General features: G+C 42.5%; 5 protein-coding genes across 10 annotated transcripts; 4 read left to right on the forward strand and 1 right to left on the reverse strand.

Annotated features, from left to right (window-relative positions):
- The first annotated feature begins 1110 nt into the window (after positions 1-1110).
- wdtc1 (WD and tetratricopeptide repeats 1) lies at positions 1111-7782 on the forward strand. 6 transcript variants are annotated; one of them, XM_068736045.1, is made up of 16 exons: positions 1111-1200; positions 1825-1963; positions 2138-2221; positions 2366-2412; positions 2996-3107; positions 3484-3671; positions 3760-3942; positions 4080-4174; positions 4330-4445; positions 4550-4625; positions 4737-4833; positions 4943-5113; positions 5209-5444; positions 5575-5743; positions 5909-6101; positions 6252-7782. In XM_068736045.1, exons 2-16 carry the CDS (start codon positions 1895-1897, stop codon positions 6447-6449), a joined length of 2034 nt encoding a protein of 677 aa, XP_068592146.1. In that variant the 5' UTR covers positions 1111-1200; positions 1825-1894; the 3' UTR covers positions 6450-7782. The 6 variants fall into 6 exon arrangements, with proteins under 6 accessions (XP_068592146.1, XP_068592143.1, XP_068592147.1 ...); XM_068736042.1 differs by having other exon boundaries at positions 1164-1486; XM_068736046.1 differs by having other exon boundaries at positions 1164-1486; positions 5578-5743.
- Positions 7783-8451: 669 nt separating this feature from the next.
- Positions 8452-11949, forward strand: LOC137891678 (transmembrane protein 222-like). Its single transcript, XM_068736411.1, has 6 exons — positions 8452-8594; positions 8842-8926; positions 9183-9214; positions 9293-9389; positions 9475-9605; positions 10782-11949. The coding sequence occupies exons 1-6, from the start codon at positions 8476-8478 to the stop codon at positions 10867-10869; spliced, it is 552 nt and encodes a 183-aa protein (XP_068592512.1). The 5' UTR covers positions 8452-8475; the 3' UTR covers positions 10870-11949.
- Positions 11950-11968: 19 nt separating this feature from the next.
- On the forward strand, positions 11969-13650 carry LOC137891677 (trophoblast glycoprotein-like). The gene is made up of 2 exons (XM_068736410.1): positions 11969-12234; positions 12469-13650. Exons 1-2 carry the CDS (start codon positions 11975-11977, stop codon positions 13442-13444), a joined length of 1236 nt encoding a protein of 411 aa, XP_068592511.1. The 5' UTR covers positions 11969-11974; the 3' UTR covers positions 13445-13650.
- A 1006-nt stretch (positions 13651-14656) lies between these two features.
- On the forward strand, positions 14657-18630 carry kdf1a (keratinocyte differentiation factor 1a). Its single transcript, XM_068735746.1, has 4 exons — positions 14657-14978; positions 15289-16352; positions 16731-16805; positions 17640-18630. The coding sequence occupies exons 2-4, from the start codon at positions 15308-15310 to the stop codon at positions 17723-17725; spliced, it is 1206 nt and encodes a 401-aa protein (XP_068591847.1). The 5' UTR covers positions 14657-14978; positions 15289-15307; the 3' UTR covers positions 17726-18630.
- Positions 18631-20148: 1518 nt separating this feature from the next.
- Positions 20149-21519, reverse strand: nr0b2a (nuclear receptor subfamily 0, group B, member 2a). Its single transcript, XM_068735719.1, has 2 exons — positions 20909-21519; positions 20149-20801 (listed from the first exon to the last, which is right to left on the reverse strand). The coding sequence occupies exons 1-2, from the start codon at positions 21441-21443 to the stop codon at positions 20560-20562; spliced, it is 777 nt and encodes a 258-aa protein (XP_068591820.1). The 5' UTR covers positions 21444-21519; the 3' UTR covers positions 20149-20559.
- Positions 21520-26755: the final 5236 nt, after the last annotated feature.

Here is a 26755-nt window from a genome sequence, read left to right on the forward strand (position 1 = left end):
GTCTGCCACATAACCTCAAACCACACAGATGCACAAAACGAACGAACCTCACAAAGAGTTGTTGAGTTGGCTGGAAGAACCTAGAAAATAAGACTTTCGAAAGGGTTCAAAGTGTCACAAACTAGTGATGTGAATCGCGGTAAAGACATTGGTTAAATGCAAAATATGTACTTTTTATTGCGCACGTGCCATATTCGTAATATAGCTATATAATAACAATAGCCAACATAAAATACACCAGGAAATACACATTTCTTATTTATCATTAGCATAATTATCTACCGATAATTTAGACACTTCTTATTTTCTTGAATTGAAGTTCACACCAAACAGAACAACTCTGGATGACAACGAATATATCCACAAATGCTGACATCCGTTTGTTGTAGGAGTTTGGGACATTGATGATATATAAACACTAACACTTTTTTTATTTACAGTGGAAGAATTACAACTACTTGCGTTTAATTCGGTCTTTTCTTGGTATCATAGTATGTTATGCACAACAATTAACTAAGAATAATGCAATGCATTTTGCTTGCAAAAAGGGTGCTGCCTGATGTATAGTTAGAACAACTTTGTTGTAATGCCCCATGATTAGTGTGAGAACACACTTTTTTACAGGACTTTCTGTGCTGCTGTCTGCTGAATCTCTGAGTACCACATATACTTAACCCAGGACACATAAAGTGATAAATAGCAGTCCAAGATGTTTGCCTCATTGATGCTGAGAGGCACGCCTTGGAACATGTGTGAACATCATGTGTTTGAGCCCCGGCCTTTATTGAAAATAACAAAGTTGAAGAGAGCTGGCTTAGGCTGTAATGAAGAAATATTAGTCATTTTAGAGATTTCTCTTCTGTGTACAGTATTCACCTTGATGTTAATCCCCCAAACTCTGTTAAAATGTATATTATTCATCCATCAAGTCTGGTGCTAACTTACTTGCTTTTACAATTTTTTGTTCTAAAGTTATTATAATCTATTATCATATAAAGTCCTCTATAGACCGTGTAGTTGTTGTAGCTCAATTGCTTTTGTTTGCCTTCTGTGCTGTTATAAATCGTTAATATATGCCTTAGTTTGTAGCGGCTTTTATTCTGAAGTACACACGGACCGGAAATGATTGATCTGTTTTAGCTCACGTAGCAAAGTTGCGTGATATGCAGTGCGATGAGGGTTGTGCTCATGTCAGAGAAGGTATTACCCTGTCAACAAACTCACGTAGAGTGTGATTTATCAATTCGATTAAATGGACATTTCTTGACAGGAGCCTTTTAAGTTCAAGGAGAGCGGTGAGATTGCTTTAGCAGTCGTGAATTGCAATTAAAGCGTTGCAAATGTGAACGTTTCATGAAGTGGACGATTTGTTTAGCTAGCAAAGGTAACGCAAACACGCTAACGGCAGCTACTTGGTCAGCGACAGGTCTCTGAGGCCCGCTGCATAGGTAGCTAACGATTCGTGCAGGCTAACAGCGCCTTAACGGTAAATAATTGTCAGTATTTTGCTAAACAATCAGCCAATTATAATACTGACAGAGATGCATCGCTAATATTTGCTAGTTAGCTTATAAACTCGCCTTGTAGGTGTTCGTTGACGGGAGAAGACCCCTCTGTGTTTGTAGTCTGTAGTCCAGCTAACCTTATGTGACATGCTTGTGTTGAAGCTGTATTTAAATAACCCATAATGAGTGTCTAATTCAAATTGTTTACCACCTTGTCTTTACCTTTGTTCTATAACTGACATTAACGTAACGTAAAATCACTGTAAGTGTTCCTGTGTTATTTAACCTTCATATCTTCATGTTTTCAACATATCTACAGATTATTCTCGGGGGAAATAGATTAAATGTCATCTGAGCTCTGACCCCCTGGAACATCCAGACCCTTATTTATGTTCTGTGGTGAGGCCACCATGACTACTGTCAACATCACCAGAGACATCCTGCACCGGCAGATCAGAGTGAGTCAACAAATGGCAGAACATATTGGGACGAACTGACAATTTGTTTCTCAGATAAAGAAGTGATCGTGGTTGGGCTAACCTTTAAAAAGACTCCTCGACATATATGATTGTTTACATTTTTGTGTGGATAATTTCTTATGTACTGATGGAGACTTTGACTCGTGTCTTCAGGACAAGAGAGCAGCAGGCTTCCAAAGGTCCTATCATGTGACTGACCCTTTCATCAAAAGACTTGGACTGGAGGCTGAGCTCCAGGTGTGTGTGTGTGTGTGTGTGTGTGTGTGTGTGTGTGTGTGTGTGTGTGTGTGTGTGTGTGTGTGTGTGTGTGTGTGCGTGAGAGAGATATCAATATGTCTGTGCATTATCATAACTTACAGTTTATACCGTCTGTCTCAACAGGGCCATACTGGCTGTGTGAACTGTTTGGAATGGAATGAACAAGGAGAGTAAGTCTTGTAAATTGCACCTTAAGTACAATTACAGTCTCCAAACTCGGATCACTGCCTGCTTTAGAACATTATATAACTATAGTCTTATCGTTAGGTCTATTACATATGTATAAAGTACTAGGTACACACTGTATATATCATAAAGGCCTATTACGGCTGAGGTGTATGCCTAAATAATGAGTATGCTGTTCTGCAGCGCCACCATGTCTCACTCACTACTCTGTTATGGAATTCGTATGCCTCTAAAAAATTGCTTTTTAAGCAGTTAGTTATTGCCTCACACTTGACACCGTAAATTGATTTGAATCCCTAAAATAAATGATTTCCGTTTTGGTGGAAAAATGCCAAGAAAAAACAGCCAGCAATAGATTCAGCTCCAGTTTGCTTTAGGTCTAATACAATTCCAGTTGTATTAGACCTAAAGCCTCGCCCCAAGGTCTACAGGTAGTAAGAGTAGACAGTGAGGTCTCTATTGCACATCCTAACTGCTTCACAGTGTACGGTTTTAAATGGCATTAGTAGTAAAGAGCCTAATCAAATGTAGCTTGACTTGTCCTGGTGATTTTTTTCTGCTTCTCAGTTTACTGGCCTCGGGCTCAGATGATCAACATGCCATCATCTGGGATCCATTCAGACACAAGAAGCTTACAACTATGCACACAGGTCATGCAGCAAATATATTCTCTGTAAAGGTAAGGTAAAGATTGCTGTATTGAATGGCAAGAGGGAAATTTGGGTGGCATCATTTACAGTGGCTACATTTCCATAGATAATCTAATCATAATGCAATTAAAATGTATCTGGAAGTCATGTGCTAAAGTTCTCTGCTGGTAAGACATTGCTCAGCTTCACCTTACTCTTTCTTTAGTCATTAACAATGTCTCTCTATAATACAAATGCCCTTCCTGTACATTAGGTGGCACTGTTGGCCATTTAATGAGTGGCTTGTTGTTTGATTGAAAGCAGTCTTTGTACATCGTTCTATGTTGAAGCCGTTCAAGCCATTGTGAAACATTTTGTCTGTGCTTATCAATTAATTCTCGTGTTTTGTTTTGTTTGCCCGTACAGTTCCTCCCTCACTCGGGGGACAGAATTTTGATAACGGGTGCGGCCGACACAAAGGTCCACGTGCACGACCTGAGTGTGAAGGAAACCATCCATATGTTTTCTGATCATACAAACAGAGTGAAACGCATTGCCACGGCGCCCATGTGGCCCAACACCTTCTGGAGTGCTGCGGAGGATGGCATCATCAGGTCAGAATTAAACCACGTGTTGTGCTTTAACAAAAGTCAAAAAGATGTCCCATGCCTAAAGTGATTACTTTCTCCTTGTTTACTGCAGACAATACGACTTGAGGGAGAGCAGTAAGCGCTCGGAGGTGCTGATTGACCTGACGGAGTTCTGCGGTCAGCTGGTTGAGGCCAAGTGTCTAGCGGTCAACCCACGGGACAACAACTACATGGTGGTGGGAGCCAACGGGCCTTTTGTTCGCCTTTATGACATAAGGATGATTAACAACTACAGGTTGGTCAAGTGTCTGATGTCATTCTATGGTAATAATTATTCAACGACAACTCAAATGTGGTAAATTCCCCATCCCAGGTATTGGCATACACATGCACACAACTGGGTTTAACCAAGTTTATTATTATTTTTTTCAGAAAATCTGTAAGTCAGAGCACATCAGCAGCTGTGCACACATTCTGTGAAAGGCAGAAGCCCATCCCAGACGGAGCTGGGCAGTATTATGTTGCAGGTGCACATATTTAATTGTCTGGTATCAAATTTATGTCATAGATACATTTGTATTCTAATTATATAGTGATGACATGAAGAAATGGTCAGTTTGAAAGCGACTCTGCAGGATGTGGTTGAATAACACTACGTTCTGTTCATGCTTTAATGCTTCAGGGCACCTGCCAGTGAAACTCCCAGACTACAATAATCGCCTGAGGGTTCTGGTGGCCACCTATGTCACCTTCAGCCCCGATGGCACTGAGCTACTAGTTAACATGGGCGGTGAACAGGTAATGCTTCTCAGAGCAAACAAGCAATGGTGAGAGGGAGGTATTTATTTCTGTTTCAGCATTTAAACATTTGCTTTGTTTGTTTATTTTGATGGTTCTTCTAGGTGTATCTGTTTGACTTGACATTCAAACAGAAGCCATACACCTTCTTACTCCCAAAAAAGTGCCAGTCATCAACAGGTAGGTCCGTGTGTTATATATTCACAACAGAGCTTGAGTGGTCCCTCATAAAGATACACAAAGTACCGTATCTCTAGATGTTTGTGGTTTCTGAAACTTTGGCTTCCTTAGGAGACGTACAGAACGGAAAAACAACCAATGGCGTTTCAAATGGAATTTTCTTGCCAACCAGCCATATTCGAATTGCCGGAAGCAAGATGCGTTCGAGGTTTGTCTGTTGAAGCAATCAGTGATCATTTTTTCTACACCGATTGGCTGTTTGAAGGTCTGAGCATGCACACACTTGAGTTATGTTTCCTCTGCTCTGTTTTTTTTAGTTCTACTGAGCTCCCCGCTCACGTGGAGACGATAAAGCAACAAGCTAATGATGCGTTTGCACGGCAGCAGTGGACGCAGGCTATCCAGCTGTACAGTTTAGGCATTCATCAGGCCAGCTGCAACGCCATGCTGTATGGGAACCGGGCAGCAGCATACATGAAACGCAAGTGGTAAGCCTCTTTGTATCCCTACACAGAGATGATCATCTTCTGAACGCTGTTATTAAAGCAGTTATCAAGTGTTTGTTGACGTGTGTGATTCGCAGGGACGGGGACCATTATGACGCCCTCAGGGACTGCCTGAAGGCTCTGACTCTAAACCCCGGTCATCTGAAGGCTCATTTCAGGCTGGCACGCTGTCTGTTTGAGCTGAAGTATGTGTCTGAAGCTCTTGAGTGTCTCGATGATTTCAAAGGAAAGTTTCCAGAGCAGGCACAAAGTAGTGCCTGTGATTCCTTGGATAAAGATATCAAGGCGGCTCTCTTCACCAAGACAGAAACAGGTAGAAAAGAGTGAACTGGTACTTGGCATATCAAGAGTAACAGAAAGCTTTTGTTTATTTGTAAATGTAACTGATTGACTTTGTGGTTATAACTATGATTTTTTTTTTTTTTTTTTTACGCCCTCACCAGCAGAAGATAAGAAAGCTAACAGCTCCATTCGATTCCACTCCTTCAATCGGAAGGAGTCCATCCCTGAAGATGAGTTGGTGCTGAGAGAGCGCAGCTTTGACTACAAGCACAGATACTGTGGTCACTGCAACACCACCACCGACATCAAAGAGGCCAACTTCTTTGGAAGGTCAGTAGATCTCACTAGTGGGCAGTCACAAGCTCTGTAGCTAAAGCCAGAGATCAGTAAAGCGGTAAAGTAACGCGGTTGCACAATTTCCAAATGTGATTTCAACGACATGTCCCATGAACATGGCTCGTCAGGCAAGTCTGTGTGGTTTCTCTTTCTCTACAGCAAAGGCCAGTACATTGTCAGCGGCTCAGACGACGGCTCCTTCTTCATCTGGGAAAAGGAGACCACCAATCTGGTGAGGATCCTGCAGGGGGATGAGTCCATAGTCAACTGCCTGCAGCCCCACCCCAACTACTGCTTCCTGGCTACGAGTGGAATCGACCCTGTGGTTCGATTGTGGAACCCTCGACCAGAGGTAAACAACTGAAACGGATTTATAAATGCATTTTGTCATATTTTGACAAAAGTTGGGGCACAGAGTGTGTGTGTCATGATTACAGCTGATTCTGTCTCCCTTTCTTACCGTGACACTTTCTCCTCCCCTCTACTGCGCTCTATAACACAGACAGAGACAGAGAACGGGCGAGTGGTGGAGGACATGGAGAGCGCTGCTCAGGCGAACCAGCGGCGCATGAACGCCGATCCCCTGGAGGTGATGCTGCTCAACATGGGCTATCGCATCACAGGCCTGCGTGGCGTCGGCCCAGATGGCTCGGATGACGAAGACAGCTCAGAGGGACAAGTGCAGTGTCGGCCAAGCTAAGCAAACCGCCATTCTAGAGCATGGATGTAGGAAGCAAAGCTCTCTCCCAGCTCCCGTTTGAATCTTTATTTCCCCCCCCTCCCCAATCTGACAGAAACATTGAGTGAATGCCATGTCACATCTCTGCACTATGCATCACCCTCCCCTGTCCAAAGAGAGGACTGGTGGAGACCACTTTGGGGAGAGGAATTCATGGAGGGTGGAGAAGACACCCATCTCGCCCCCTTCAAAGCACCAACCTCAGTCTCTCCCTCCACGGGGGGGGGGGGGGAGCACCTTTTGAGGAGAGCACCTTCCACGTCACTCCCCAGTTTCTCACGAAGAAGAAAGAGGAGTTCGGCACTTATCCCTCCTCAGGTTTACGTTGGAGAGACGCACAAACAGGCCTGCGCTCGGACGACCTATTTTCAGGTCGGTGTGGCCACACAGTCGCAGCATCCTCCATGGAGGATCGGATCACAGACTAGAAGACAGTGCTTTGTCGCATCTCCTGTCAGCTCTAAAAGTCGGAGCTCAGAGTCTTAGGGCTCGCTCATGTCAGAAAGGCTCCACACCCGAGTCATTCATTCTGAGTTAGACTCTATCATGTTTTCAGTGTTTATGTTTCGGAGTTTTGTTCACAGGAAGCCTAGAATGAATTGTTGCTCCAGTGAAATGTATTTATAAGCCCTGTTTAGTTTATACCTGTCAGAAAGAACAAGTGGTTTCTTCTGCCAAAGGTTGTCATTTCAATGGCCAAGGAATAATGTCTGCTTTCTTTGTTTCCTTGAAACATACTTTTGCCATTCTGTACTCCTTTTAGTCAAAAGGTTTTACTACAATAGATTGTTGACAAGATCAACAAGATATCTAAAGAGAAACATTTGTTTAAAAAAAAGAAAAGAAAAAAGGAAAAAAAAACTTTCTAATACATTTTTTTGTTATAAATAAAGTCCTATTAATTGCAAATGTTGTTTGGCAAATTTATTTTAAAGTTTTCACATATGGCAATGGGGCGCTAAATATTTTTGTGGCTAGCTAGCTAGCTGCGTGGCTCTAGCAATAGTCCTCTGCTGCAGTCAGGTGTTGAGTCCTGCTTGCATGAGGCTTCCCTGCCTATAGTTTTAGGCACAATAGGACACAGAGCCATCTATCTGTTGCTCAGAGAACAGTTCATTGGGTCGTCTTTGCCCCAAAATAGGGTCAATATTAAGTAAAGGGTCCTCAACCACATGCAACACTCGGCTTCCATGTGTTTTACTTTGTTTATTCATTTGAGATGTTTTTTCTTTGAGGAATTCTGTGATAACCTTTGTTGCAAACAAAGTAAAGAATAAAATGATTGAACACCGTGCCTGTATTGTCTTACTTTCTTTTTTTCTTGAAATGATAATACTAATGATTAATTGTTTGTCCTTTAAGTATAACAGTTACACAACAGATACAGCAGGACTGACACATTATTAACTAGGCTGGAAAGATGTACTGTAGGTGAGACTCTGATACCCTGCTCATTCATCAGTGTCTGCTCTGCTCCCTGCTTATGCTGACTGTTGGGCAACAAATATGAGGACAGTCCATGAGTAGTTAGGAGTGCATCTTCTGCCCCATATACTGCGCAGTAATGAGGTGACCCAGCTTTGATAGTAGTGGTGGTTACAGTGATAAAGCTCATGGCTGACTGAGCCTGAGTTTGGGAGCCAAAAACAACACACGAGCACATTCAACATTATAAAGTATCCATTTATACTGTGTTCCTTGCAGTAATAACTGATAGCTCTTGTCCTTGGTGCATTTCAGACATTGTCTTTATGAATAATCATACAACAAATAGCCTAATTAGAAATGCTTAAAACCTCGCTGTACGTGGTAAACAAGTACTGCATGCGCACAAATAAACCGTGTTGTGTTCACGGACCGATGGTTGGTGTTGCGTTCACCGACCGACAGCTGGTTCTGCTGCGGAGGCTTCGACTGCACGCTGCCGCTCCCACGCCGCCTGGCGCCGGCTCTGCGTCACTGCCGTCTCGTGTCACTCCAGGCAGTGATGGCGGAGGTAGACGAGACCGAGATCATGATGAATTACCACGGAGACTTCTTGAAAGGCGACAAGAAAAACAGCCGCTACCCCTACTGCATTGTCTGGACGCCTATTCCTATTTTATCGTAAGAAGCTAACACATGTTGTTGTTGTTGCAGGCTTATCGTGGGATGTTACAGCATTGTTATTATTTTGCTAACGTCAAATGAAATGAAGCAGGTTTATGTTAGCCGCAGGTTAAACCTCATGTTATCTATTTCCTTTCAGTAAATGACTGCATTGAATGTACTCGATTGTAATGTGTTGTATGTGTATTGTGATTCACAATAAAGGGATATCGATGTATTGCTATCTGTTGGTTGCATCCTGCAGGTGGGTGCTCCCCTTCATCGGTCACATGGGTATATGCACCTCTTCTGGAATCATACGAGATTTTGCAGGGTCATACTTTGTCTCGGTGAGTATTTATTTTTGTTTTGTTGCTGTTTTTAAAAACTTAAATGATATGAAATGATCAGCTACAAACGGTAGTTTCTTCTCATGTATCAGACGAGAGATGAGAGAACCTTTAATCTGAGATGTCATGCTGACGTGCAGAGTACAGCTGCTGAATTGTTAATGAATGGGAGTTGCAGCCATGTCTGAATTCCACAATAACTTCAAGCATAGATGTATGATTTATTCAATAACTCAAAATGTGTCTCTTTTTTCAGGAAGACAACATGGGCTTTGGTAGACCAACAAAGTAAGTATTGATCAATATATTGTGTAATTTTTACCTAATCACACATTTAAGTGAACATATTGGTTAATAATATTGCAGGTATTGGAAGCTCGATGTGGACAAAGTTTGTGGCACTGGTGCTGCTACATGGGACAAAGCAGTGCATGACGCCTCTGAGGAGTACAAATGTAGGCCGGTAAGACAATATTTAGGACTTGTGACACACGTGTTTCCGCATTATTAGTCATATTGTAATAACTACTTTTTCTGTTTTGTTGAAGCACAATCTGTGCTTAGATAACTGCCATTCCCACGTTGCCATGGCCCTCAACCTTATGCACTACGACAACAGCACGTCTTGGAACATGATGAACCTGTGCGCGCTGTCTCTTATTCGTGGAAAACATGTGAAGTAAGTATTGGTAATACCGTGAATACTGTTCACATATAGAACCAGCCACACTTCCAGGTTAGCATCTCATAGAGTATATATTTAACCTGTTTCTCTGTTCACGCATGATAGTGGGCTCTTCTTTTCCTATCACAAGTTTAGTTGGTATGCAGTGCAATGCTATATTGGGTAGTAAGATTTGAAAACCATATCATTTTATCTTTATACTTTGTTAACATTTATCAGATGTAGCGCCCATGACATTATTACTATATTACAGTTATTTGTCAGACACTTTTGGGGGTTGAATGTCTTGGTCATGGACGTGTGGACAGAAGCAGCCTGTGATTGAACCACCAACTAATGTTTTATCCACTTTGGGATCTCATTACAGCTGGAAACATGTCTATGTCCAACATTCTTTCTGTTTTTTTGTTGGTCACATGGGTTTGGTAAAATCAAGTCAATGTTATATTACAAATCACAAATTAGCCTCAAAGTGCTTCCACCATCTGTAAAATGTATTCCCTCTACAACGACAGATAGCCTCTACCCCTAGACACCCTCTTTAGATGGGGACATTTTATTGTGGAAAGATAGCGACACGTGTAGGGTTCCTCTTCCAGGACAGACGGACATGCAGAAGGCGGCGTATACACAAAGAAGAGAGAAGAAGCAGTCGTAGAATCACACGCAAACATGAGGGAAAATATGGTTTGCAAACAGCTCTGGGCCAAACACACCTGAAGCATCTTCATCACTAACATGTACGCAGTGGTTTTACATTGCTCTGCTGCTGGATGCTAGTGAGCATTAAGAGACATATGGCTCTGAGAACCCCTCATTATTCTCCTCTGACCCACATTGAGACCCCGCTGTTTGTGCTGCCTCTGCACATACACTCCCAGCACTCTTTGAAACAGAAGGGGAGTCGTGTAATTCATCACTGACAGCGGCGCTCCCCTCTGTGGCTCCACCGCTGACGGTCACCTCACCGGTGGGGCTCCCTGCACCGGCTGGGTGGAAAGGACAGTAGGACGCAGGCTGGGGTGCATTCATAGGTGGAGAGAGAGAGAGGAGCTGTGGGCCTCAGGGAGTAAAGAGATTGGACCATGTGATACTCCAACACACCTCACATGTCCTTGTGTGTCGTGTTAATGATTACACTTAACATGTTACCCTCTCTGTATCCTCCAGCTGGGCTGCGTTCCTCAAGACCTGGCTGCCCTTCTTCATGCTCTGCGGAGTCCTCGGCACGTTCATCCTAACATTCAACCTCCAGTAGTGGAGCGAGAAGTTCAACGGGATGACTCATAGACTTTGGTTATACTCTATATATTGTTATTGTCTGTTGACGTGTATTTGTACAGAACATTACAAATGAAGGACTTTGTTGTGTGTTCGTGATGTAGGCTCTAGGAGGGCATTTAAGGGCAAACCCTGGTTTGTTTTCAGTTTTGAAATCAAAATGATGTTTTAATGGTGAATAAGCTACAATATCTTCAAAATTCACCATCACTGATTTTCACACAGTGGGTTCTGTGCTTGTGTTTTGCTTATTAAGAATTATACGAGTATTATGCCACAGTGGAGCAATACTCTTAAATCCAGAGATGTACTTTTTTTCCAAGAATAGCAGTGATGAATGTGTTTCCGCGCTGGCTAATGTACATTTCAGTAATTAATCACTACCGAATAGATCAAGATATCTTAATGCTGAAAGTATTCATCAATTATTCGTCCAAGAGATATGAGCCGCTACCAAAGATAGAAATGATGTAGGACACACGTGAAATTCAACCCTCTTTACTCTGGTGTATAAAGACAAACATGAGAAGTGTTTTCTTTAACATAAGTGCATTATTTGTTTCTCTCCAGTCAGAATTTAAATGCATTGTAACTGTAAAACCCCAATGTTGGAATGTTACTAAAGCTCTAATTATAAACAATTCTACATTACATTATGTATTATTTATTTCACTATTTTGTTTTTGATGCTATGTGCCCAAAAGAGTATTATTAATTATTGTATCAGTTTGATATTTCTGTTTCTGTAACCTTATTGGTGGATGTGCTATAAAGCTGAAGACTCCCCTGGCAGACTGGTGTAGGTCACAGGCTGTGGATGCCCTAATCATCCTCTGCACCTTTAAGGGAACCACGCAACTTTTTCATCCAGCAGACTGCGTGATATGAACTACCATCAGTTTACGGGAACCTTTATTTCCAGAGAGGAGCAGATGAGGAGGGGTTGATGCTGGAGCTCTCTTTGTCGCCTCTGCAGCTATTGCTTAGTTAGTAAGAAGAAAAGCTCTGTTTACAATTTGACTTGTTCATTCACATGGAGTGAGTTGTTTTAATCTGTATGTTGAATTGAGTATAATTTAGAGATGTGTGTTTTTGCTGTCCGGGTGTTTTTGGGAGTCCTTCTCTGTGCACCGCACCAGTGCATGGAGTGTCCTTTTGGCTGCGAGTGTTTTGCTGTCACTCGCACGGTAAAATGTGTTTCTAAGGATCTCCTCATGGTGCCACAAAGTATTCCAGGATATACCAAGACTGTCATCATCACAGGAAATAATATTCACCAGATTGGACCTGATTCCTTTACAGATATGGAGAATGTCACCAACATCATTTTAAGCAATAATAGGTGAGAATGTCAAATGTTGTTTTTTTTGTTTCATTCATGTATATTGAGCCATATTTGGATAATATGACAAACCTTCTTCATATGTATCTAATAAATAACTCAAATAATGTTTATTTCCCTGAATGTGTTTTTTTTTTTATTTGTTTACTCTGACAGTACAGTGAGTTGTGTCCAAGCATGGAAGTACTGCTAAATGTCTCAGGACAGATGTTACAGTGTTCGTCATCTTCACAGGATTACAGAGATGGCGTCCCACAGCTTCTCTGTCCTCATCAACCTGCGCTTCCTAGACCTCAGTGAGAACCAACTGGCCCTCATTCACCCCGAAGCTCTCAGCATACCTGGCGGTCCCCTTCAGGAGCTCAACCTGAGCCGCTCGCTGCACAACTTCACCGCCCTGACGGACCTCGCCACGGCTCTGCGCTGGGGTGACCTCAGGGGGCTCCTCCGCCTCGACCTCTCTAGGAACCACCTCGCCCTGCTGCCGCCTGGGATGTTCTCCCACCTTCCCAACCTGCAGCAGCTCTTCCTCACCAACAACTCTCTGGTGGCTGTCTACGGCGGAACCTTCTCTGGTATGAACCGCCTGGAGCTGCTGGACCTTACGCGCAACGTCTTCAGTACATTCGGGGCTGATGCTCTACAAGAGCTGGAGAAGCTTGGGAACATCAGAATCCTTCTTGGGGACAACCCCTACACCTGCTCCTGCGAGATCAGTCATTTTGTGGCCTGGCTGAACGAATCAAGAGCTCAGGTGGACGTGGATGCTGTAAAGTGCGCCTCACCAAGAGGGCTAAGTGACACCCGGCTGCGAGGGCTCGGCGTCCATGCCATCGGATGTGTTGATCCAGTCCAAGCAGAGGTGGCTGACCTCACCCTGCAGACATCCTATGTCTTCCTCGGGCTGGTGCTGGGGTTGGTGGGCATGGTCTTTCTCTTTGTGCTCTACCTGAATCGCAATGGTATGAAGAAGTGGATCATTGAAATGAGAGACGCATGTCGGGATATCCTGGAGGGATATCACTACCGATTTGAGATTGACTCGGACCCTCGGCTGGGGCACATTTCAGCAGAGAACGGTGGCAGCCGGGCGCGAGGGAATTTAGGATTAGCGCTGCCACACCAGCTGCCAAGTGACACTTGTATTGTCAAGCTTCCTGCAGACACACAGGTCAAACAGCTGACAACCTCTCCGCCTGTGAACCTATGATCTTCTCATAAAACTAGAAGCATTTGAGGAGGATGGAGATGTGAATAGTTAGTTTGCTGGTAGATTTACGATGTTTTTGAGCTTCCTCTACATCCTGCAGTTATAACAGATAAACCTTAAAAGTGCCTTTGTGTTTTCCAGGCACTTGTATCTGTAAATTGACTTTAATATTGTATGTTTATCAGACATTTTCTAAAAATATAATACATAGGCTACATTGAAAATATATTCGACAGTCTATACGTCTCAGTTTTTGTCAGCTGTGGTTTCTTAGCTTTTTGGTAGTATCATGATTTTAAATATCTTAACATACTGCAGAAGACCGCCAGAAACATAAAAGACATAAATGGTATCTTAATGGCATGACAAATGTATGTAGACCTAATAAACTTTAACCTATAGACACCTAGTCAGTTTTATTTAATAAGATTAATCCTTGAATTCAATTTACCATAATCTTTATTGTGCCAGAATGTGACCTGTAGTACAGTAATATTCAAAAGAATAGACGTTAAATCTACTGTATGATATGCAACTTGTATTTACATGAATTATAAATAAAATAAGCTTTTGATGCTTTTCTTGTGCCCCTGCTTTATTGTGACTGCGGTGCAACCACAAGACACCACGCTACACAGACACATATTTTTCCCCAGGTAAGGTGGCCCCACTATTTCAGTTCAAAGAGTGGGTGATTAAGTGTTTCCATAGAGGGAAAAATAGGGCAGAATGAAAGCTATTGCTTGGAAAACACCTGCTGGCTCTGCAGCTGTGCACCCATGTGTGCATGTCAGACCTAGCGTGTGTGTGTGTGTGTGTGTGTGTGTGTGTGTGTGTGTGTGTGTGTGTGTGTTCGTGTGTGCGTGCGTGCGTGCGTGTGTGTGCGTGTTCACTGCATATGTGTGCAAAAAAAAGACCGCTTGTCACATTGCCACGCTGAATTTCACCATCAGTTGTTATGTTGCATCACATGGTACCAAATTCCAATCTGACTATGGAAAGATCAGTTTTCAGTTTTGATCAGATTTTCAACCGTTTTCTTCGCTTTTATTTTTACCTTCTTCGTCTTCTATTTCACTATTTTCTTTATTTTCATTCCACGTTCCTCTTGTTGTTGTCTCCCTCCTCTTTCCTTCTTCTGTGCTTTTATATCCGCCTCGCGTGACGTCACAACTCACCTGTGGGTGGGTGAAGGATCTGGAATTAGCTGTAGCCGCAGGTATTAGCCAAACATTGGGAGACTCACGGCAACACAAGACCAACCCAACAAGAGTTTTACAACAAATTAAACAAGTAGACGACGCGAATGAGCCGTGTCGCGTCGTTCGGTCGAGGCAACCGACTTCAGGTTTTGCAAAGTGTGTTGTTTTGTGGAAGTTAAGTCACCGGGAAGTCTGTGGGCGGTCGAAATCCGTCTTTCTTTCTCTGTTTGAGGCGCTAGCAGAAGTTTTTCCTCCGTGAGACTTCCGCGGTTTGCTTGCTGAACAAGTTATCTGAGATAAAAAGACAACCACCAAGTGTTTCCTCTTATGCGGTAAGTGGACGTGTTTCCTAAGTCAAATTTATAAACGTTTAATTGTTGAATGAGTTTTGGTCTGATGTGTTTTTTCCTGCACACGTACTTTAGGCCAAACAAGGTTTGAGAACGCGCGACAAAATGGTCCAAATTAATGCACTCAGGTTTATTACATTCTCAGACTTCCCGGTGTTTACTACGTTTCTCTTTTAACGCGGGCTGCTTTAATGTGTCATGGTGCGTTTAATGCTGCAAGTCTGTGTGGCAACAAAAAAGGGGGGAGGTTTACACCTGGTTATTATTTCTGAACATGCCTCTCCCACACCAGGTCCCAGGTATTCTGAGCCATGCCTGGCCACAGCACAGGGGCTCCCCAGGCGTCCCGCCACCACAAACACCACGTCTCCAGCTCCAGAGCAGACAAGTACCGACCCACTCGGACTATATCCAGGGACAGCACGGCCAGCCAAGACGCCTACAAGGATCCTCATGGGGAGCATCTGCACGAGCACCACGCTGACCACACCCGGTATTCAGAGAACAAGTATGGACGCAGCAGAGGCCACCCGCGAAACGGTACGGGTCGAGGCTCAGAGACTATAGGATTTATTCCCGGGTCGGCGGACAGCGCGCCTGCCAGCAGACATGCCTGTGGCTCCTGTGCCTCCATGGGCTGGACTGGCTGCAAGGCTCTTATCTGCTGTGTACTGTCCTGTGGGTTTTATGGCAGCCGGGAGCCCTGCCTGCCCGTTAACGAGAGCTCCACGGACCACCCCCCAAAAGCAGGCAGTGAGCCTCACCCTCCCAACGGCATGGCTGTGACCAATCCCACCTGTGGCGTCCCTTTGGAGTCCAGCAAGTCTACCAAAGCCTCCAAGTTGCCCGCAAGTGACAGCTTCCGCTACCCGGACGTGCGCATCGCGGGTCAGACGGTGAGGTACCCGGTCACTGCCCCGAAACGAACGCGCACAACCGGCAAGGGGGAGAGCCAGCGGCCTGTCAGCAACACCAGCCTGCTGTCCCGCGAGGACTATGACTTGGACGACCTGAGTGACACGGGCACAGACATTGACTCGCTCATCACCAAGAAGCTGCTGGAGCTTTACGCCCTGCACCAGATCGACCAGCTGGCCAAGTGCACCTCTGACTCCTCGTTCTCCCGCAAGACCAACGAGATCAGCGAGCTCATCTACAGCATCGCTCAGGACTACAACCTGGAGGAGCAGGAGGCCGAGTGCAAGCTCGTGCACGGGGTCATCCGCATCAGCACGCGAAAGGGCAAGAGGAACAAGAGCCATCCGTCGACGGGACAGCGTCCCAATGGGAGGAGCGATGGGACGCTCCCTGACAGTGGCAACGAGACCATGACCAACACTTTATTCAGCAGTGACTGTAAGACTACACCAATCATCATCATTAATTACTGCTGTATGAATATTTATAAGAGGCCACACAACAACCTTTTTTTTTTTTCACCACCATCTGGTTGCCACATACCAAATATACCAATCATCTCATCTTGTCTTCCCTAAATGACTCATAGTGTCTGTTGGAACACTGCTTTTGTAGCACTAATACACCCGGCAGTGACCTAACAATAAATTGGTTAGTCTGAGGCAAGTCGATGCATGTAGACGGCGTCTCGTAAGACGTGTTGCACAATAGCCGAGGTGACCGGATTAATCTCGAATTAAGAGTGCATTAGTGAACTGTTGAAGCTCCTTGTCTGCCTTGCGCTCATCTTCTTGTCTTTCTTGTCCCATGCTCCAGTTCCAGAGGTGAAAGTGTCGGAGCAGACGCCATCGGACGAGCTGGCGAGGAAAATGAGACATTACAGCGGGAGAAGTGAGTCTTTGTTTGGGGCTGATGTGAATGCATGCGTGAGGGTTTAAGAGTGGATGAGGGCCATAATCAGTCAGCACCCAGGGCGCACAAGCGTGTGATTAGTGGTTAGAAATGTTATTATTAGCACAATATTTAAATGTGCAAATTAATAATGAGGCACATTTTGTTATTATTTGTATGCATTGTGCAGATGGAGGTCTTTATTTGTCTGTGTGGGGCTCAGGTCTTTTGCCAAACCATTGTACCCGCTGCAGCTGCAGGCATTTTCGCTGTACTTTCCAGCAACATACCCCTCTTTAGCCAGAGAAAGCCCCACATTCCTGCCCTCTTTTTCTCTGCATATTACAATCTCTCGCTCATTAGCTGCCTCCTCCTCCTCCTCCCCCCCCCCCCCCCCCTCATCTGCCACCTTATACCCACCCATCAATCTGCCTCATTCTCCCCTCCAGCTCAGCGGCCACGCTACACCACCTGCTCCCAGCAGCAGGTCGAGTCACATTAAATATATTGCCACGTTAATGTCCCCGTGCTTTCATTGTGTAATTTTAGGGAACGACTTGGGTTACAGGTGGATTAACGCGCAGCAGCCTCTTTTTTTGTTGTGGTTCTGCGGAGAGGTGGTTAAAAGGACGGGGTATCCTGTTACATGTCTTTTGAATGAGGGTACACCACATTGTGTTTCCACAACTTTCACATGGCGCCCTGGGAACGTGTCGGTGTTCCCGGGTTCTACATTTGTGCATGAAATAGAACCTCTACTGTATCTCCTTTTTTTTCGTGTTAGGGCTTTGATTTTGTTTTTCAGTGTATTAAATAAAGCTCCTTCTCTCACAGCGTACTCCTCCAGCACCGCCACAGCCTACTCGCCCTACCATCATGACACCGAGACAGACTCTTCGGGCGCTCCTCTTCTGCTCTGAAGGGTGACACAGACACAGAAGTACCTGTACTGACAAGCGATGTAGATGGACAATGATATCCTTCTGCTATTATTTTTATTTTTTTATGTGTTACTGTTACTGAGTGGAGCACCTTTTACCCTGGGCGGTGGTACTTCTGCTTTTAGTGGTCCGGCTCATGTTTGCTATTGGAGTGCCATTTAAATTTGTGGACTTTTTTTATCTCTCCAGCAAAAAAAAAAAATCAAGAGGAAACAATTGGTTGTTGTTGTTTTCTTTACACAGGGAAAGACATTGCCGTTTTTTTCAATGTATTTGTATGCACACAAATTTGTTTAAAGTTGTTTTTCGGAGAAAGAAACATGACTACACTCCATGTAATCTCAGCAGTGAGGCCAGAGGATAGAGACTGATGGTAACGTAACCGTCCTCATTCTTGTCTGTGATTGTTTATGCAAGCCATTGTGCATGTGCCGTGTGTATATATGGGCTTACTGCTATTTAGAGTCCTTGAAAGCTTGTTTTGACCTGAAAACTGCATCGTTAAGCCATATTTTGATGTCAATGTTACTCTCTGGGTTTTTACACCATTTGTGGCATTGACCACAGTTTTTTTTTTTTTATTCACAGATAAGTCCTGTTTTTAACAAAATTAAAAAAGCTTGTTTATGCCTTTTCATGTGCATTCAATAAGGAAATACCGAACTCATGTAGTTTTCATTTTAGCTTACAAAAAATTCATGCTAAAAAATCTTATCCTACTAGCTACTTTTCCTCTGTATCTCTTTGGATTATTGTTGTCAAGCCCTTCTCCCCGAGGTCACCATGTTGTGCCAGGAAGGCTTTTTCCGCCCTCAGCAAAAGAAAGAACTCGTTTGGCTGGTTCTGACAGAAAGGAAATAAAATCCTGGGGTTTGTCTTTGTTATTTATTGCAAAGGGAAGAATCTGTGCGCAAAATCAGAAATTTAACCTGAACTTATTTCAAGTTTTTGGTTCATATTTTAACTATATGAACCAACAATGTATATATTATAGTCTTAGAAGTAGTTTGCCCTTAAGAAGTTGCAGCTGTCCACTTAGTAATATGTAACAATGTGCACATAATAAGCACCAAAGACGATAAACAATGCAGACTTTAGAAATGTTTTTGAACAGCACAGTAAGGCAGAAAGACATCAAGAGAAAGATTCTCCAACATTCTTGAAACCATGTAATTTATAGTGAAAATAGGTGAAAAATGTCAAATCTACTCAACTAATCCCAGAGAACAACAAATGAGCAATTCAATTGAAATTTTTCTGTGTCAAATGTTGAACCTGTAGTGTTTGTGGTGTGCTGCAGTCGCCCTATGTAACCCCATTTCCTCTGGCTCTCTGGCCCTGCCAGCACATTCCTGTTTTACCTGTATGAGGTGTCATGCAGAAGCTCACTGTTTCACAACTAGCATACCACAGGCCAGGACGAATCCAGAGGGCTTGTTCTATATCAAATATCTAGCCTACAGATTGTTAACAGTGCGCTGGGATTTGTTTTTAGGATAGTTGATTCAGCCTTAACATATTTCATCTGCTTTAAGTGCATGAAAACTGTAGTAATTGTTTTGTGTAGTGCTTTTATTTTGTTAAACGTTTGTGTATGTGACAAATAGATCGGGGCTCCGGTTTAGTTCGCTTGGGAATGCTTCTGTGGGATTGTAGTTTCTCAGAGTAAACATGTAGTTTTCACTGTTTTCCATGAGAGGGAGACAGAGCACCTACTGAAACGACTAATTTGTGGTCGCAATAGAAACATGAAAGGGGGGTTACTTTCCTACATTTCTCAGTCTCTCTAGCTTGGTGTGAGGTGATAAAACGTTCACATGATTATGAAATCTAGAGAGAAAAATACTCACCAATGATATGAAATGCAACACTTCCCTTTGGTTTCACAGTCTGGAAAAACATGAAGGTGAACACAGCATGCATGAATCAGATATGGTTTCTAATAAGTTTTATCCAACACTAACAATGACAGAGTGTCGCTTACTGGGTTTAAACAAAGCGTTAGCCTTACATTTTAAAAGTTACTTCAAAAAAAAAACTTTTGGCCCATTACAATGTATTCTCCCTTTTTGTGTATGCTTCTTTGAAGCTGCAACTCATTGAAACAACTTTTCAAATCACCCATATTTTCAGTGTTTTTAGAGACAACTCTGTTAGATCCAGGGAATTCACTGTGACACATTTGCTAGGTTTGGTAACTCTGGCGCCTTGAAAAGAATTTAAAATAAAGAGGCTTTAACAATACTTGGATGCACAACATGTCAGTAATGTGGGACCTGCCAAATGACCTGTTGTGTTGGAGATGTTCTTAACAGAGTGTCTATATCCGGTGCAGCACCTGGTACTTAAAACAAATACTCTGGCTTGCTGTGTTTTCAAAAGAATGAAACGGGTCTTCACTGTTACGATCATGTACAAAAATATATTTATTTGAAATGTTCTGGTATTGCGGCATTTATTTACAACATTGAAGCAAACAGAAAAGACCCTCAAAATAAGATACAGCATATTTACAGTGGGCACAGCCTCTGTTTATGTGAAGGCCAAATCTTCAGCGGATAAAAGATTTTCAGACCTGAGCTTCAATGTGAATATAAGTACTTCACAGTCTCTTGTTCACCAATTCCCACAGTTTTTATTGGCTATTATAAGTGTTTTTTTTTTTTAGCAGTCCACTGTCGGGCATTCCTCCATATCATGAAAAAAACATTGCTTGGGTTGGTCAACGATAGGTTCTGCATCACCACAGTGAAAATCATTGGATTCCACCTTCTCCAGGACAGTTATAGCACACAGAGTCCACCTGTCCTCTTCTACCTGCAGAAGAGCATGTCGACCAACAGCTCCAGCAGATCCGCCTGGCCCGTCACGGGCCGGAAGAAGAGTTCAGCAATGAGGCTCGGTGTGATGCTCTGCAGCATGGAGGCTGTGAGGAGGATTCGAGCAAAGCGCCCCTGGTTCCCTGGGTGAAGGAGCTGGACCACCTCACTGAGGGCGTGCTGAGCCTCCTGTTGCAAGCCTTCAACAAACAGAGCTGCCTTTAAATCTGGGACATCTGTTGGATGTAAAGACAAGGAATTAAATACTGAAACATACATGTACAATGCAGTGCAGCTTTTGCAGTGTTTTTATTTCTACATCCAACATCAGATGTATACATACCTGGATTAAATATTGTGATCCCTTTGAGGTATGCATACTCCTTTGGACTCAAATCCAAACTCCAAAACTTTTTGAGGCAGGACTGGAGTTTGCTGACACCGGCCATGGTGGGCGGCTCCCTCTCCATCTCATATCTCTCCTGGCGATTTAGAAGAATCTTTTTCAGCATGCTGTCGGCGGGTGTGTCCGTCACCTCGAAGTCCACCTGCTCCTGGGCCAGACCCAAAATAAAGAGCGGCGCCCAGCAGCTTTTGAGGAGTGAGAACTGGTCGTTTGTTGGCATCTGGTTGAAAGCAGGTAAGTTCTTCATGAAATGGACAGTTTTGACCAGAACTGCTGATGCTTCTTTGCAGATCTCAGATGGCCTTTTCAAGCACACGGTCCGTCGCAGCTCACAGTTGCATCTATGAGTCATTGAATTGTAGTTGAAGCTGTTTTGGCTTGGATTGCTGTTATCCATTTGGCTCAGGATGTTGTAGAGGATAGGATTCGAAAGCATGTCGCTGTTGGTTGCACAATGACACCTGTTATCCATTTTTATAGGCTGTAGAGATCTATGTAGTTAAATGTAAGAGACCTCTCAACGGATGGGCTCTGCAAGAGCTTGTGAGTACTGCTGCTTCCTCCAGTGTCCCCGTATTTATAAGGCCAACCCACCCTGCTAAGTGGACCTTGAAATGTCAATACACTCTGTGAAAAACAACCATGCACTCTGCCAGGTGACTGACGGAATAACCCTGGGAAACTGATAAGCTTTTCTCAATGAAAATGAGCTGGCGGAGTAACGCCTGGAAATCAAAAGGGTTGGGCCTTATCTTGTAGCCGGTGTCATTAACCCAGGCAGTACCAAGCTACCAAGGACTGCAGAGGCAATTAGCCGCACACTGTGTCTCTGCACACTGCCAACTCACACCTGGAGAGCTGGAAAGAAGCCAAAGCAAGGGCATTAACCTGTAAGTTACGTCCTCATGAGGTGTAGCAAGTTTTGTTTTGTTTTTGTTTTTAAAATAAATGTATCAGATCTCGGAACAGGACTGGAATTTTTAAAACCTAAATCGGTGGTAGACAACTGCCCACCCTCTTTTTTTTGTTATTGGTTTGCCTTTGATATTGATCAAATCAATTAAAATGCAGGCTTTTAGAAATACTACTGAGGCCATTAGTCCCCCCAAACACCAGAGACAAAGAAGAAATAATCTTTAATTTAAAAAACAAAATTTCAATAATTCAGCTAATTGTTAATTTATGCTTTCTGTATTTTACTCATAACATGTCAACACATTGAGTCTTACAAGTTTATCCCCATGCTAGCAGCTCTTTGAGGCTGTACTTATACACAGTGCTGCTTTGAACTAAACGTTAACGTCATAATGCTGACATACTCACAATGAAAATGTTAATCTACTGATGCTAAGCAAGTACATTTCTTTCAATCCATTTTCACCATGTTAGTTTAGCATATTAGCTTGCTAACATTTGGTTATCAGCATTAAACACAAAGTACAGCTGATGAGAATGTAATTAGGTATACATCAAAGTTAAGATTTAAGGTTGAAATGTATGATTTGTCAGTCATTAAGGTTATTACAATTCAGCCTAAGAGGGACATGAGTGTATGTCCCAAATTGAATTGCAATCCATCCAATTATGAGACATTTCACACACAAAAAACACAACTTTGTTGTGGTACTGAAGGAAACTTTATTTTATCCGCAAAGTCAGCAGGATTCATCCTCTGGGGAACATAAGTGTCTATACTACATGGTGAGATATTTCAATCTGGACCAAAGTGGTGGACAAATCTGTGTATAGTATGCACATTAATAATAACAAAACAAAAATTGAGGTGGCTGGCTGACTGATAAGCCGACTGATATTACTGAATGTTGACAATTTAGTTAACATAATGTATAAAAGCCCCATGATTGAAGTGCATTTTACATTGGAAACTCCTCAGTTGTGTTAATGATAGATTTCGTACAGTGATAACATTAGATAGATAGAGCTTTTTTTACTCTGAAACAATCAAAGTTGGTCATATAAAAGAAAGGAATTCCAGTTTATGGCGTCTGTAACAGGCAGTACAATGTTCCAGTTCTCATTTAAACACGTTTACCCTAATTTGTTATCTTCGCTGTGCCTGGCACGGAGGCTTGAGGCTGATAAGGTAATGAGCTTACTTTATTGTTGTGAGAAATAAACAAACTTCTCCTTTTCAATGACAAGTTCTTTCGGTTTAGACATTCAGCACCACGAACCAACTAAATGTTTTCCACATTAGACAGGTGACAGGATACATATCATATCATATTTTTGTGGGGACACCTGCTGCACAAGCCAAGAAGCCTGGAAGCATCGTTATTGAGGTTTCAGAGGAAGACCTGAACCACAGAGCAGCAGGGTCAAGGACAATTCATAGAGTAAATTACTGCAATAAAGAAATTACAAGCCAGACACTACTGGCAGCACCAGTCACCGAATGTTTGTTTTACTTCATCAGTCTCTTTACTTATCCCTTCACAGAATTATCCAGAATAGGTTACATAGCCTCCTTTTATTTCTTGGAGTGATCTCATTATGATACACGACTACAGTGATTATTCATGTAAGACGTGACTGAATCATAACAGACTTCTGCTTCGAATGCATGATAAAAAAACATTTTAAGTTATCTTCTAGAATGCGATCCTCTCAGTAAAGTGACCTGTAATAGCCTCAGAAAGCCCCCAAGCTTCATGAAGCAGGCTGACAGTTGTAAATGCTTGCGATAAGACTTGTGTTTATAGACGTTAGGAGCAGGCAGAGACGGACACGGAGGACAGACGCTTATCTCCACCAAGACTGTAAAAATAAAATGTCCTTCATTCTATAAGTGAAACAACTGCTGTATTCTGAGATCAAGCAAGGGAAACCGATGAAGCATGATGTAATGGCTAGCACCTAAAGGAGGTCTTAGCCTTTACAATTGTTTTTTTATTTAAATTAAAACCAACTCTAAAATGTATGACGACACTTGACTGTAATAGCATTATCAAGTTAAGACTAAAATAATAAATAATACGACAATCATTACATAAGTTTGAAGATAATTGTGTCAACATATCTAATGAAAGACTGTTTGCTTTCATGGTAAGGTTTTCCCCCAAATATTGACTTTTGCTCTTCCTCTGGTTCTACTTTTCCCAGGTCGTTGAACTCTTGTGCTTGACACCATGTCTGGTCCATAACACTTAACCTTGACCGACTGCTAATACAACGGAGGTTCATTTGCCCGACTCTGTTCTCAAAAGGTCATTAACCCAGAGGGGACAGTTATTCTTACACCATTTCAATCATCGGGGGAAAAAATCATTTGATTTTTGAAAAAAAATGTATATTATCAACTTACCAGACACCACACATTTAAACAGTATAAGCCAGATCCAATCCAACAAGGGTTTGAATGATTTTTTGGTCGACAACAATATTCAGAAATTGCTGAAAAAAGTACTTTTTTTTGGTAGTACTTCTGGTAGGTCTTCTCTTTCTTGCTCAATGTTTTTTTATTTGTACTTTATTTTCCAGAACAAATCGATATTAGGTGCATCTATTTGTGGGACTCTGAGTGCCTACCTGTACACAGCAGGCCTCTCGTGTGTATGAAATACATGTTTGGAAATGTAATTCTTTCAGTATTTTACCTGCACTGATCTTCTATAAACCTAAATTGATTTGGAATTTCTGACTCAACTAATATCTTATAAAAAAGTTATTGGCTATGACTAACGCACAATAAGTGTGTAATATGTGTAAAGTGATGTCAGGGTACAGTTACTCCACTCTAGTTTTACTGCCTATTACTATCAAACACAATGATAAAAGCTGAGGTGAAGGCCAAAGGAAGAGTTAGCCTGGGTTAATGAACTCTGGCTGAATATGTTTATTGATTCTCTCTCTGAAAGAGGTTAAAATGTACTAATGTGAAAGATTTTTTAAAGACACAACATTGTGTCATTTGTCCTGCTCAGTGTCAGCCTTACTGCCTTTATGCCTAAATCAAATAGATATGTAATTAAAAACAGAGCCAGAAATGCTGTCTTTTAATTGTCATTTGAGTCTCACGGTTTTATTTCTCCTTTTAGCATTTTAACTTTAAATCTTATCATATGGGCTAAACTGCTCTTTGTTTATCCATGGATGGACATCACTATCACTCTTTCAATCTCTGCAAAATATAATTTCTTTGATATCTGGGATTTTTTGACTGGAGTGCCACAATTTCATGGTGAAACAACAATGCACTAGATACAGAGGGCCCTCAGCGATTATATCCATGTTTCATTATTTGGGATATATGGCTCGATATTAGAGATGGCATGCTGACATGAAAGATAAAGATATAACCAGAAATCTAATTATTATTTTTGAGCATGGAGATAATGTATCTTCTATCGGTAGCCTTTATCTTTTAACATGGAACTCTGCTTGTCTTTGTTCGTTTTGCTGTGAAAGGTATGATATAATCAGAATCAGAATCAGAATCAGAATCAGCTTTATTGGCCATGTATGCATACGCATACATGGGATTTGGCTCCGGTTTCCACTCCGCTCTCAATGTACATACACTATTTTACAACAAACAAGAAAAGATATATAAACACATACAGTATACACTATAATATATGCAATGTCTATATAACAATTTTCTATATAACTTCCATACAAAATTAAAGCTGCGAGCAGCGATGAACGGGCCCTCGCATCCTCCTGCACGTCGGGCGGCACGGCCGTGAACGTCCGCGACCGTTGGACAGCGCGTCCGCGAGTCGGAATTTGTTTTCCCGCGTGGACCGCCTGACGCTGGAAATTATGCTTTGCAAATAGTCCACCGCGTCCTGTATCTGCTATGTGGCGCTACAGACATCCTCAGGCTATGAGTGTTATCAAGCATGGGAAGTTTAGGACCGTTTGGAACAAGTCACATCAGCTTTTTAGATGGAGAATCACGTAAAGTAGCCGCCCGCTGCGGCTAAGCTATTCAACCAAACGTAAAGCTTTTAATAATTTTTAATCACAAAGGTTCTCAGATTGTAGGCTACTGACCAAATTTGAAGAGGATCAGACAAATTCCCTAGGAGGAGTTCGTTAAAGTATAGCGACTACAAATGGACAAAAATCGATCAAAAAATTACACAAAAATCAAAATCATTGCCGACTTCCGGTATGGTTTAGAGCATGGCCCCAAGAGACTTTTCTTGAATGAAGGTGATGCAAGTTTCAACCACACTGGCCAAACCTCTGGTCCACTGGAGAGTGTCTGACCAAAAGGATGTTTGGGAGTATTTAGTTGCCCACTGGAGAGTGGTGATATAGTGAATATAATACAGTGAATTTTATGTTGTGTTTTTAGACGAGGAAATCTGTTATTGTCACTGTAAAGACACCTGTAAGCCTTGAAAGAAGGTCTCTCTAGTGTTCATCTTCCCACGAAATACTTTGATGACACTTTGTAATTGTTCACGACCAGATGTGTACTTTAATCACAGATTTTCCACTTTTATTTGAGTGAACCGTGTTCAATACTGCCTATGGTTCACATTGAACTGTGTATAATGCTGAGATATAGTTTGATGAGTGCAGGACTAAATGTGTCATTATGCACATAGTTACATACAGATTAATGACCGACCACGTTCCTCTCCTTTTCCTCAAAAAGCAAATACCACATGACCAAACAAAGACCTTTTCAATGTTATGAAACGGCCAACATGTCAATACAAGCGAGTGTAATGAGGAGGCTCTGGTTGTAACAGTCAGGCTACTTATTCACAATCTTAGCATAGTATTACTTAAGTGCCATTTGAAAAA

This window comes from Cebidichthys violaceus, unplaced genomic scaffold (assembly GCF_023349555.1).
Source record: "Cebidichthys violaceus isolate CVI_PGR_0920_01 unplaced genomic scaffold, fCebVio1.0.p SCAF_7, whole genome shotgun sequence".
Lineage (NCBI taxonomy): Eukaryota > Metazoa > Chordata > Actinopteri > Perciformes > Stichaeidae > Cebidichthys > Cebidichthys violaceus.

Coding starts and splice junctions, on each gene's coding strand:
- wdtc1 (XM_068736045.1), top strand. CDS start 1,895: ATGTTCTGTGGTGAGGCCACCATGACTACTGTCAACATCACCAGAGAC. Junction 3,108..3,483: donor CAAATATATTCTCTGTAAAG/GTAAGGTAAAGA, acceptor TTGCCCGTACAG/TTCCTCCCTCACTCGGGGGA. Junction 4,175..4,329: donor TGGGCAGTATTATGTTGCAG/GTGCACATATTT, acceptor TTAATGCTTCAG/GGCACCTGCCAGTGAAACTC.
- LOC137891678 (XM_068736411.1), top strand. CDS start 8,476: ATGGCGGAGGTAGACGAGACCGAGATCATGATGAATTACCACGGAGAC. Junction 8,927..9,182: donor CAGGGTCATACTTTGTCTCG/GTGAGTATTTAT, acceptor CTCTTTTTTCAG/GAAGACAACATGGGCTTTGG. Junction 9,215..9,292: donor GGCTTTGGTAGACCAACAAA/GTAAGTATTGAT, acceptor ATAATATTGCAG/GTATTGGAAGCTCGATGTGG.
- LOC137891677 (XM_068736410.1), top strand. CDS start 11,975: ATGTGTGTTTTTGCTGTCCGGGTGTTTTTGGGAGTCCTTCTCTGTGCA. Junction 12,235..12,468: donor ATCATTTTAAGCAATAATAG/GTGAGAATGTCA, acceptor TCATCTTCACAG/GATTACAGAGATGGCGTCCC.
- kdf1a (XM_068735746.1), top strand. CDS start 15,308: ATGCCTGGCCACAGCACAGGGGCTCCCCAGGCGTCCCGCCACCACAAA. Junction 16,353..16,730: donor CACTTTATTCAGCAGTGACT/GTAAGACTACAC, acceptor CCCATGCTCCAG/TTCCAGAGGTGAAAGTGTCG. Junction 16,806..17,639: donor GAGACATTACAGCGGGAGAA/GTGAGTCTTTGT, acceptor CTTCTCTCACAG/CGTACTCCTCCAGCACCGCC.
- nr0b2a (XM_068735719.1), bottom strand. CDS start 21,443: ATGGATAACAGGTGTCATTGTGCAACCAACAGCGACATGCTTTCGAAT. Junction 20,802..20,908: donor GATCACAATATTTAATCCAG/GTATGTATACAT, acceptor TACATCCAACAG/ATGTCCCAGATTTAAAGGCA.